We start from the raw sequence: 11,416 nt of genomic DNA, 5'->3' as shown, positions 1-11,416 counted from the left end.
TGCGTCTTCCTCCTCCTTCTCCTCCTCCCTCACGGAGCTGCCCAATCAGCGCACAGCGCGGGAAAGACTCGGCCAATCAGCGCAAGGGTAGCCCACGGCGGGCGGGCTCGGCCAATCAGAGCGAGGCCGCGCCCACTAGCGGCGTTACCGTAATATCGCGAGAGCGATGGCGGCTTTACCGTAACGCCCCGGTGAGAAGCACAACATAAATTCGGCATTTGGGATATTGGGACCGAAATTCCGATTTTTATCCCCAAAATCCTCAGTTTTATCCCCAAATTCCCCATTTTCACCCCCAAAATCCATCAATCCCGTCTCTCCCCCGGAAATTCGTCGCTATTTTCCCTAAATCCGTGTTTTTCCCCTCAGAAATCCCCCCCTCCCCCAACTCCAAAATTCCCAAAAATCCTCAAAATTTTCTCCCCAAAATCCGGGATTTTCCCACCAAATCCCCCAAAATTTCCAGGATCTACTTTTCCCTCAGGCTCTCAAAACTTTGCTTTTTTGGCTCAAAACGTTTTTACTACAAAAAAACCTTCGCAAAAAACCAGCGTTTGTACAAAAAAATGACATTTCCCCCTACAAATCCTGGATTTCTGTAGGAACGAGGCGCCAGAACCCCAAATTTTGGGGCACCCGGAACCCCAAAGATCCCAAACCCAAAGTTTTAGATTTGCAGGGACATTTTGGGGCAACAGGACCCCAAATTTCTGGATTTTGGGGTTTTTTTGACCCCAAATTCTGCGATTTTGAGGATCCCAAACTCTGGGATTTGGGGGGTTTTGGGTATTTTGGGGTTTTTGGGGTCAGCCGTTGTGTTTCTGCCTCTTCCAGAAGCGTTTGACATCGAGGTGCCCCAGTAACCCCAAATTTGGTGATTTTGGGGTTTTTTGGACCCCAAACTCTGCGATTTTGGGGATTTGAGGATCCCAAACTCTGGGGTTTTGGGTATTTTGGGGTTTTTGGGGTCAGCCGTTGTGTTTCTGCCTCTTCCAGAAGCGTTTGACGTCGGGGTGGCCAGCGGGGGTGACGACCATCAGGGTGGCCCCAGCAACCCCAAATTTCGGTATTTTTCGACCCCAAACTCGGGGATTTTGAGGATTTTGGGGTTTTCAGGGATCCCAAACTCCGGGATTTTGGGGTTTTTGGGGTCAGCCGTTGTGTTTCTGCCTCTTCCAGAAGCGTTTGACGTCGGGGTGGCCGGCGGGGGTGACGACCATCAGGCGCCGCGCGGGGTTCTCGAACACCAGCACGCCCAGGGCCCGGGCGTGGTCCCGCAGCACCTCGAAATCCACCTGGGACAGGAACTGGTTGTACAGCACACCTGGGGGGGGACAGAGGGAGGGGACAGTGCCAGCGGGGCGTGGCAGCCCTTTGGTGGCACCTCCCGCCTCGGGGACATCCCCAGGGTGGCACCTCCCACCTTGGGGACATCTCTGGGGTGTCACCTCCCACCTTGTGGTGGCACCTCCCACCTTGGGGACATCCCCAGGGTGGCACCTCCCACCTCGTGGTGGCACCTCCCACTTTGGGGACATCCCCAGGGTGGCACCTCCCGCCTTGTGGTGGCACCTCCCACCTTGGGGACATCCCCAGGGTGGCACCTCCCACCTCGTGGTGGCACCTCCCACCTTGGGGACATGCCCAGGGTGGCACCTCCCACCTTGGGGACACTTTCAGAACCCTCCGGGGACACTTTGGGGACACCTTGGTGGCATTTGGGAGCACTCTGGGGGCACCCTGGTGGCACTTTGGGGACACCTTGGGGACAACTTTGGGAACAATTTGGGGACAACCTTGGGAAAACCTTGGGGACACTTGGGGGGCACTTTGGGGACACCGTGGTGATATTTGGGGACACCGTGGGGGCACCCTGGGGACACTTTGGGAACAATTTGGGGATACTTTGGTGGCACTCTGGGGGTACCTTGGTGACGCTTTGGGGACATCTTGGGGGCACTCTGGTGACACCCTGGTGATATTTGGGGACACTTTGGTGACACTCTGGTGACACTTTGGGGATACCCTGAGGACACCTTGGTGACACTTTGGGGGCACTCTGGTGACACCCTGGTGACACTTTGGTGACACCCTGGTGACACCTTGGGGACACTTTGGGGTTACCCTGGTGGCACTTTGGTGGCACTTTGGGGACACTTTGGGGACACTGACCCTCCGAGAAGCGCAGCCGGTCCCGCTCGAGCTCCCAGAGCCGGATCTGGTCCGTGATGGTCGGGGGCAGCACCGGGCTCTGGGGACAGGGACACAGGGACAGTGACACGGGGACGGGGACAGGGGGACAGGGACACGGGGACACCGTGGGGACAGGGACACGGACAGGGACAGGGACAGGGATGGGGACACACAGGGGACACAGGGGGACAGTGGGGTATCCCAGGAATGGGACCCCCAAAAGATTTTTGACACCCCATAAAGGATTTGGGACCCCCCCAGAATGGATTTGGGACCCCCAAAATGGATCTGGAACCCCCCAAATTCAGGCCCCCTGAAGGATTTCGGATACCCAAAGGATTTGGGACCCCCCATAAAGGATTTGGGACCCCCCAAAAGGATTTGGGATCCCCTCTGGGGTCCCCTCACCTGTTTGGCCATCACGGGGTGGGCGCGGGTGCGCAGGAAGTGAATGATCTGCGGGGGAGGGACACCACCAGTGTCACCAGAGTCACCAATGTCCCCAAATCCCTGTGTCACCAACGTCCCCAGTGTCCCCAACATCACCAGTGTCACCAGAGTCCCCAAATCCCTGTGTCCCCAGTCTCACCAGTGTCCCCAAATCCCTGTGTCCCCAACATCACCAGTGTCACCAGAGTCCCCAAATCCCTGTGTCCCCAACATCACCAGTGTCCCCAATGTCCCCAATCCCCCCAGTGGTGTCCCCAGTGTCCCCAGTGTCACCTGCTCGGCCGTGATGCCGTTGGCGATGGCCGCCTGCACGCTGTCCCTTGTCACCTGGGCCACCACCAGGTTGGGGAAGCGATAGAGGAGCTCCGAGAAGAGCGCGATGAGGGCGACCTGCAGCTCCGAGTCTGGGGACAGCGCGGGGACATTGAGGGGACATCGGGGGCATTGGGGACAATGGGGACATTGGGGACAATGGGGGGATTGGGGACATTGGGGACATTGTGGGGATTGGGGGGATTGGGGACATTTGGGGGGGTTGGAGATATTGGGGACATTGAGGGCAGTGGGGGCACTGGGGACATTGATGGGGATATTGGGGACATTGTGGGGATTGGGGACATTGAGGGGACATGGGGGACAATGGGGGCATTGGGAGGATTGAGGACATTGGGGACATTAAGGGGACATTGAGGGCATTGGGGACAATGGGGGCATTGAGGGGACATTAGGGGGATTGGGGACAATGGGGGGATTGGGGACATTGATGGGGACATTGGGGACATTGAGGGTTGGGGACATTGAGACACAGGGAGGACCAAGGGTGACAGGGAGGTGGCAGGCAGGGGGACGTCCTACAGGGTGACAGGGCTGTCCCCAAGGTGTCCCCAAGGTGTCCCCGGGTGTCCCCAGTGCCACCTGTGTAGGCGTAGATGCGGTAGTTGGTCTCCACCAGGATGAAGCCGTGGCCGTCGGGCTCTGTCCCCAGCGCTGTCCCTGCTGTCCCCAGCGATGTCCCCAGCGATGTCCCCGCTGTCCCCGAGGCCAGCGCGATGGCCAGCCGGGTCGGGTAGAAGCGCCGCGACTTCCGCTGGGGACAGCGTGACCACAGTGTCCCCAGGTGTCCCCAGGAACTGTCCCCAAGTGTCCCCAAGGGGGCAGGAGCTGTCCCCAGTGTTCCTGGTGTCCCCAAGTGTCCCCAACTGTCCCCAAAGGGCCAGGAGCTGTCCTTGAGTGTCCCTGAGTGTCACCAAATGTCCCCAAATGTCCCCAAGGGGCCAAGAACTGTCCCCAGGTGTCCCCAAATGTCCCCAAGTGGGACAGGAGCTGTCCTTGGGTGTCCCTGAGTGTCCCCAGGAATTGTCCTTGGTGTCCCCAGGAGCTGCCCCCAGTGTCCCTGAGTGTGCCCCAGGTCAGTCCTGGCACCTCCCAGTCCCTCCCAGTGTCCCCAGTGTCCCCTCCCAGTCCCTCCCAGTGTCCCCATGTCCCCTCAATGCCCTCCCAGTCCCTCCCAGTGTCCCCAGTGTCCCCTCCCAGTGCTCCCAGTGCTCCCAGTTCACCTTCCTCTGGAACACCAGCCCGAACTCGCGCAGGTGCTGCAGGAAGGTCAGCAGGGACTCGCTCATGCCCTCCACCGAGTAATCCTGCACCAGTTCACACCAGTTCACACCAGTTCGCACCAGTTGGGACCAGTGAGCTCCCAGTGAGCTCCCAGTTCAGCCCAGTTATCCCCAGTAACCGCCAGGACACTCTCAGTGCTCCAGGAACAGTCCTGGGACGCTCCCAGTTCAGCCCCGTAACCTCCCAGTTCAAACCAGTTCATTCCAGTGCCCCCCCCCAATCCCCTCCCAGTCCATCCCAATCCCCTCCCAGTCCCTCCCAATCCCCTCCCAGTTCATTCCAGTCCCCTCTCAATTCATCCCAGTCCCTCCCAGTCCCTCCCAGTCCATCCCAATCCCCTCCCAGTCCCTCCCAGTCCCTCCCAATCCCCTCCCAGTCCCTCCCAGTCCCTCCCAGTCCCCCCCAATCCCCTCCCAGTCCCTCCCAGTCCCTCCCAATCCCCTCCCAGTCCCTCCCAGTCCCCCCCAATCCCCTCCCAGTCCCTCCCAGTCCATCCCAATCCCCTCCCAGTCCATCCCAGTCCCTCCCAGTCCCTCCCAGTTCCCTCCCAGTCCATCCCAATCCCCTCCCAGTCCATCCCAGTCCCTCCCAGTCCCTCCCAGTTCCCTCCCAATCCCTCCCAATCCCTCCCAGTCCATCCCAATCTCCTCCCAGTCCCTCCCAGTCCATCCCAATCTCCTCCCAGTCCCTCCCAGTCCCTCCCAATCCCCTCCCAGTCCCTCCCAGTCCCTCCCAGTTCCCTCCCAGTCCCACCTTGCCCAGGGTGGAGAAGCTCAGCTGGAACAGGAAGGACAAAATCTCCACCAGGTCCATGCCCCGCGCCTGGGGAGGGGCACAGGGGGGGTTTGGGGGAGTCCCGGGGCTTTTGGGGACCCCCCCCGCCAAATTTTGGGATTTTTGGGACCCCCCCGAAATTTTGGGAAATTCCCCGGATTTGGGGAAAAACCTCAAATTTGGAAAAAAACCCCAAATTTTAGGGAAAAACCCAAATTTTAGGACCCCCCCCCCCCAATTTTAGGGACCCCCCAATTTTTGGGGAACTTCCCCAGATTTTGGGGGAAAAACCTCAAATTTAGGGAAAACCCCAAGTTTTATGGAAAACCCCCAAATTTTAGGAACCCTCCCCAGATTTTGGGGACCCCCCCAGATTTTTGGGGACCCCCCCAGATTTTTGGGGACACCCCCCCCCCCCACAGATTTTTTTGGGATCCCACCCCCAAATTTCGGGATTTCCCTCCCAGCACCTCCCGGCTGACAAAACCCCCAAAGCCGGGCGTCGTTTTTGAGGTGAATTCCGGGTTTTTTGGGGACCCCCACAAATTTCTGGGGTTTTGGGGCTCCCCGAACCCGAATTTTGGGGGATTTTGGGGCTCCCTGACCTCGGCCCCCTTCAGGTACTGCAGGATGAAGAACCAGAGCTGGGCGGGGGTGTCGAGCAGCAGGAACTGGAACCCGGCCGAGGTGATGCAGGGGGGCTCCCCCCCCTCGCTGGGGACCCCAAAAAATGGGAAGGGGGCATCAGAAAAACCCCAAAATCTGCAGGAATCACCCCAAATTCACAGCACCCCAAAATCCAAACGAATCGGCCCAAAATCTTCCACAAAATCCCCCTTAAAATCCAATTCAATCGGCCCAAAATCCTCCCCAAAATCCCCCCTAAAATCCAATTCAATCGGCCCAAAATCCTCCCCAAAACTCCCAGTTTCCCTCACTGGTGACCCCAAAATTGGGGACAGGCCCCAAATTCCCCTCAAAACCCTCCAGGACCCCCCAAAATTCCCCCAAATTCCCCCAAATTCCCCCAAACCTCTTCATGAGCCCGGCCTGCACCAGCAGCTGTGCCAGGCCCCAAAATTCCCCCAAAACCCCCTAAAATCCCCTCAAATCCTCCCCAAATCCCCTCAAACCTCTCCAAATTCCCTCTAAACCCCCTCAGGACCCCCGAAAATTCCCAAATCTCCCCTAAAAATGCCCCAAATTCCCCCAAACCTCTTCATGAGCCCGGCCTGCACCAGCAGCTGCGCCAGGTCCTGGCTGACGGCCGCGCTCGGGGACCCAACCATGAAGTGCAAAACCACCTAAAAATAATAAAAATTCAGCCTCTTTGGCACCCCAAAACCCCCCAGAATCCCATAAAATGCCCCAAAATCCCCCAAAATGTCCCAATTCCCACCTCCCAGCGCTCCTCGGCGTACTTGTCCAGGGCGGGAACGTCGCGGGCGTGCCGGTCCGGGCCCAGCGGGGCCGTGTCGTCCGACCAGGCCTTGCCCCTGCCAGGACCCCAAAAACGCGGCCCCCGGGGGGGTCAGCACCCCAAAAAACCCCAAAAACCACCCCACAAAACCCCCAGAACCAGAAAGTCCCAAAATCTTCCCAAAACCCCCTCACAAATCCCCATTTTCTGATTGTTTGGCCTAAATTCCCACACAGGCCTTGCTGCTAAAGGACCCCCCCCAAAATCACCACCCTCAGGGGATCTGGACCCCAAAAACCACCCCAAAAAACCCAAAAACCGCCCCCCAAAACCCCCAGACCCAAAAAGTCCCAAAATCTCCCCAAAATCCCCTCACAAACCCCGATTTTCTGGTTGTTTGGCCTAAATTTGCACACTGGCCTCGGCTCTGAGGTAACCCCCAAAACCCGCAATCCCTGAGGGGGTTTAGACCCCAAAAAACCAACAGAAACAAACAAAAAAAACCCAAAAAACCCAAAAAGCCCCAAAAACTGCCCCCCAAAACCCCTAGACCCAAAAAAGTCCCAAAAGTGTCCCAAAATTCCTGATTTTCTGATTGTTTGGCCCAAACTCACACACGAGCCTGAGCCCTGCAGGACCCCACAAAATCAGCCTATTTTTCCCCCCATTTATTCTAATTTTGTCCCCAATTCCTCTTCATTTCCCCCCATTTTTTTCTGATTTTCCCCCCATTTTTCTGAATTTTGCCCCATTTTTTTCTGATTTTCCCCCCCCATTTCCCCCCTCATCTTTTCTGATTTTTCCCCCTCATTTTTCCCCTGTTTTCCCTCCATTTCCCCCCATTTTCCCCCCCATTTTTTTCTGACTTTTCCCTCAATTTTTTCTGATTTTTTCCCCCCATTTCCCCCCTATTTCTTTTCTGATTTTTCCCCCCTTTTCCCTCCATTTTCCCCCCATTTCCCCCACATTTTTCTAACTTCCCCCCCCTATTTTTTTCTGATTTTCCCCCTATTTTTTCTGATTTTTCCCCCTATTTTTCCCCATTTTCCCTGACTTTTCCCCCCCATTTTTTTCTCATTTTCCCCCCCATTTTTTTCTGACTTTTCCCCCCATTTTTTCTGAATTTCCCTTCTATTTTTTTCTGATTTTTCCCCCTATTTTTCCCCGTTTTCCCTCCATTTCCCCCCATTTTTTCGGGTTTTTTTCCCCCATTTTTTTCTGTTTTTCCCCCTATTTTCCCCCCTATTTCTTTTCTGATTTTTCCCCCTATTTTTTCCCCGTTTTCCCTCCATTTTCCCCCCATTTTCCCCCCATTTTTTCTGGGTTTTTTCCCCCATTTTTTTCTGTTCTTCCCCCTATTTTCCCCCCTATTTCTTTTCTGATTCCCCCCTATTTTGCCCCGTTTTCCCTCCATTTTCCCCCCATTTTCCCCCATTTTTTCTGTTTTTTTTCCCCCATTTTTTCCTGTTTTCCCCCCGTTTCCCCCTCACCCCCCCAGCAGGGCCACGCGCAGGTTCTGTCGGAAGTTGGGGTGCAGGGCGACCCCCGGGAGCCCCCCCGGGAGGGTGTGGGGGTGCCACAGGCGCAGCTCCAGCAGCACCTCCTGGCTCTGCTGCTGCTCCCTGAAACACAAACGCCACAAAACCGCCCCAAAATCACAGAGAATCGCCCCAAAATCACAGAAAATCACCCCAGAATCACAGAGAATCGCCCCAAAATCACAGAGAATCGCCCTAAAACAGCTCCGAAATTACACAAATCACCCCAAAATCACAGAAAATCACCCCAAAATCACAGAGAATCGCCCCAAAACAGCCCCAGAATCACAGAAAATCACCCCAAAATCACAGAGAATCGCCCCAAAACAGCCACAAAAAAATTCACCCAAAACAGCTCCGAAATTACACAAATCACCCCAAAATCACAGAAAATCACCCCAAAATCACAGAGAATCGCCCCAAAACAGCCCCAGAATCACAGAAAATCACCCCAAAATCACAGAGAATCGCCCCAAAACAGCCCCAGAATCACAGAAAATCACCCCAAAATCACAGAGAATCGCCCCAAAACAGCCACAAAAAAATTCACCCAAAACAGCTCCGAAATTACACAAATCACCCCAAAATCACAGAAAATCACCCCAAAATCACAGAGAATCGCCCCAAAACAGCCCCAGAATCACAGAAAATCACCCCAAAATCACAGAGAATCGCCCCAAAACAGCCCCAGAATCACAGAAAATCACCCCAAAATCACAGAGAATCGCCCCAAAACAGCCACAAAAAAATTCACCCAAAACAGCTCTGAAATTACACAAATCACCCCAAAATCACACCAAAGCAGCCCAAAAAATACCCAAAATCGCCACAAAATCACACAAAACAGCCCCCAAATCACCCCAAAATCACACAAAACAGCCCCAAAATACCTCAAAACTATCCCTGAGACCCCCAAACCACCGCAAAATAGCCCCAAAAACGCCCCTAAATCACCCAAAATTCCCCCAAAACCACCCCAGGGCCCCCAAAATCCCCCCAGGACCCCCCAAAATCGCCCCCAGCCCCATTCCCAGTGCTCCTTCTCCACCCAAAACCACCCCCAAAAACCCCAAATTTCCCCCTCAGGACCCCCCAAAATTCCCCCAAATCCACCCCAGGAACCCAAAAATCTCCCCAGGACCCCCAAAACCCCCCCAGGACCCCCCAAAATCGCCCCCAGCCCCACCTGCTGTGCTCCTTCTTGACCCAGAGCCCCACGGCCGCCTGGGGCAGGGGCTGCTCCAGGAACAGCATCCGCATGATCCCGGCCTGGGCCAGGCCTGGCAGCTCCCTGGGGGGGCAGAATTTGGGGGGTCAGGACCCCCAGAATCACCCCCAAATCACCCCCAAAAACCCCACCCCAAAAAACTCCCAAAATCCCATCAAAAACAGCTCAAAAAATCATCAAAAACGGCCCCAAATCCACCCAAAATGGCCCCAAATCCTGGCCTGGGCAGCTCCCTGGGGGCAGAATTTGGGGGGTCAGGACCCCCAGAATCACCCCAAAATTACCCCAAAATCGCCCCAAAATCACCCCAAAACAGCCCCAAATCCAGCAAAAAGGGCTGGAAAAAAAATCATCAAAAATGGCCCCAAATCCACCCAAAATGGCCCCAAATCCCGGCCTGGGCCAGGCCTGGCAGCTCCCTGGGGGGGAAATTAGGGTTAATTACAATTAATTGAAGGTTAATTAGGGTTAATTGGCGTTAATTAGCCCACCTGAAGCCGGCCAGGCAGGTGGCACACGGCCATTTTGGGTTAATTTTGGGTTATTTTAGGGACATTTTGGGTGAATTTGGGGGATTTTGCCTCACCTGAACACGGCCAGGAAGGGGTCACAGGGTTAATTAGGGTTAATTGGGGTTAATTAGCATTAATTAGGGTTAACTAGCGTTAATTACGGTTAACAAGTCCTACCTGAAGACAGCCAGGCAGGTGGCACAGGGTTGTTTTGGATTATTTACGTATAATTAATGATTAATTAAGGATTAATTAGCACTAATTAGTGTTAATTAGCCCACCTGGAGACAGCCAGGAAGGTGACACAGGATTATTTTGGGGTATTTAGCTTTAATTTAGGTTAATCAGGGTTAATGAAGAATTAATGAAGAACTAATTAAGGATTAATTAGTATTAATTAGTATCAATTAGCGATAATTAGCCCACCTGAACACACCAGGCAGGTGGCACAAGGTCATTTAGGGTTATTTAGATTAAATGTCGGTTAATTAGGGTTAATAAAGCATAAATCAAGGATTAATTAGTATTAATTAGTGTTAATTAGCGTTAATTACGCACCTGAAGACGGCCAGGCAGGTGGCCGGGTGCCCATAGAGCCGGTCCAGCGTGGGGGGGCTCAGCCCCCGCAGGAACTCGGGCAGGTTCTTGCACTGCAGCTGCACCCGCGACATCTCCGGGGTTACACCTGGGTTACACCTGAGTTACACCGGGGTTACACCTGGGTTACACACGGGTTACACCGGGGTTACACCTGGGACAGGAACTCGGGCAGGTTCTTGCACTGCAGCTGCACCCGCGACATCTCCGGGGTTACACACGGGTTACACCTGGGTTACACCTGAGTTACACCGGGGTTACACCTGGGTTACACACGGGTTACACCGGGGTTACACCTGGGACAGGAACTCGGGCAGGTTCTTGCACTGCAGCTGCACCCGCGACATCTCCGGGGCTACACCGGGGTTACACACGGGTTACACACGGGATACACACAGGTTACACCTGGGTTACACACGGGTTACACCTGGGTTACACACGGGCTACACACAGGTTACACCTGGGTTACACCTGGGACAGGAACTCGGGCAGGTTCTTGCACTGCAGCTGCACCCGCGACATCTCTGGGGTTACACCGGGGTTACACACAGGTTACACCGGGGTTACACACAGGTTACACCTGGGATACACCTGAATTACACCTGAGTTACACCGGGGTTACACACGGGGTTACACCCGGGGGCACCTCCCCTAATTATCCCCCGAAATCCTCACTCCCACTTTGCCCCCAATTAACCCAAATTAACCCAAATTACCCCAAACCCCCCGATCAACCTCAACGACCCCAAAGCCCCAATTCACCCCAATTAACCCCAATTACCCCAAACCCCCCAATTCACCCCAATTAACCCCAATTACCCCAAACCCCCTCGCTGCCCTCCAACCCCCGCCGCCCCCCAGCCCCGATTTCCCCCCCAAACTCCCCAAAATCCCCCAAATTTCCCCCAAAATCCGCCCCAAACACTCACCCCACGCCGCGGCCCGCGGCCACGCCCCCTTCCCGCCGGGGCCACGCCCCCAATCGCAGCTCCCGCCCTTTTCCCGGTCACGTGACTGCAATCTCGTCCTTCTCTCGGTCACGTGATGTTATCTCCGCCCTTTCCCCTGGTCACGTGATGTGATATAC

General features: G+C 55.2%; 1 protein-coding gene across 2 annotated transcripts; it reads right to left on the bottom strand.

The window, feature by feature from the left end:
* Positions 1-1,024: 1,024 nt before the first annotated feature.
* On the bottom strand, positions 1,025-11,290 carry GTF2H4 (general transcription factor IIH subunit 4). Of its 2 annotated transcripts, none has more exons than XM_066570675.1 (14): positions 11,259-11,290; positions 10,291-10,428; positions 9,179-9,283; positions 7,945-8,076; positions 6,434-6,530; positions 6,250-6,338; positions 5,640-5,748; positions 5,014-5,082; positions 4,200-4,283; positions 3,559-3,730; positions 2,917-3,047; positions 2,602-2,649; positions 2,173-2,251; positions 1,025-1,324 (listed from the first exon to the last, which is right to left on the bottom strand). In XM_066570675.1, the coding sequence occupies exons 2-14, from the start codon at positions 10,401-10,403 to the stop codon at positions 1,152-1,154; spliced, it is 1,401 nt and encodes a 466-aa protein (XP_066426772.1). In that variant the 5' UTR covers positions 10,404-10,428; positions 11,259-11,290; the 3' UTR covers positions 1,025-1,151. The 2 variants fall into 2 exon arrangements, with proteins under 2 accessions (XP_066426772.1, XP_066426771.1); XM_066570674.1 differs by having other exon boundaries at positions 10,291-10,450; positions 11,259-11,285.
* Positions 11,291-11,416: the final 126 nt, after the last annotated feature.

The sequence above is a fragment of the Molothrus aeneus genome, unplaced genomic scaffold (assembly GCF_037042795.1).
Source record: "Molothrus aeneus isolate 106 unplaced genomic scaffold, BPBGC_Maene_1.0 scaffold_30, whole genome shotgun sequence".
NCBI classification, from domain to species: Eukaryota; Metazoa; Chordata; class Aves; order Passeriformes; family Icteridae; genus Molothrus; species Molothrus aeneus.
This window is presented reverse-complemented; position numbering and strand designations above follow the sequence as displayed.

Coding starts and splice junctions, on each gene's coding strand:
- GTF2H4 (XM_066570675.1), bottom strand. CDS start 10,403: ATGTCGCGGGTGCAGCTGCAGTGCAAGAACCTGCCCGAGTTCCTGCGG. Junction 8,077..9,178: donor GTCAAGAAGGAGCACAGCAG/GTGGGGCTGGGG, acceptor TTTGTGTTTCAG/GGAGCAGCAGCAGAGCCAGG. Junction 3,731..4,199: donor GGCTGGTGTTCCAGAGGAAG/GTGAACTGGGAG, acceptor CGCTGTCCCCAG/CGGAAGTCGCGGCGCTTCTA.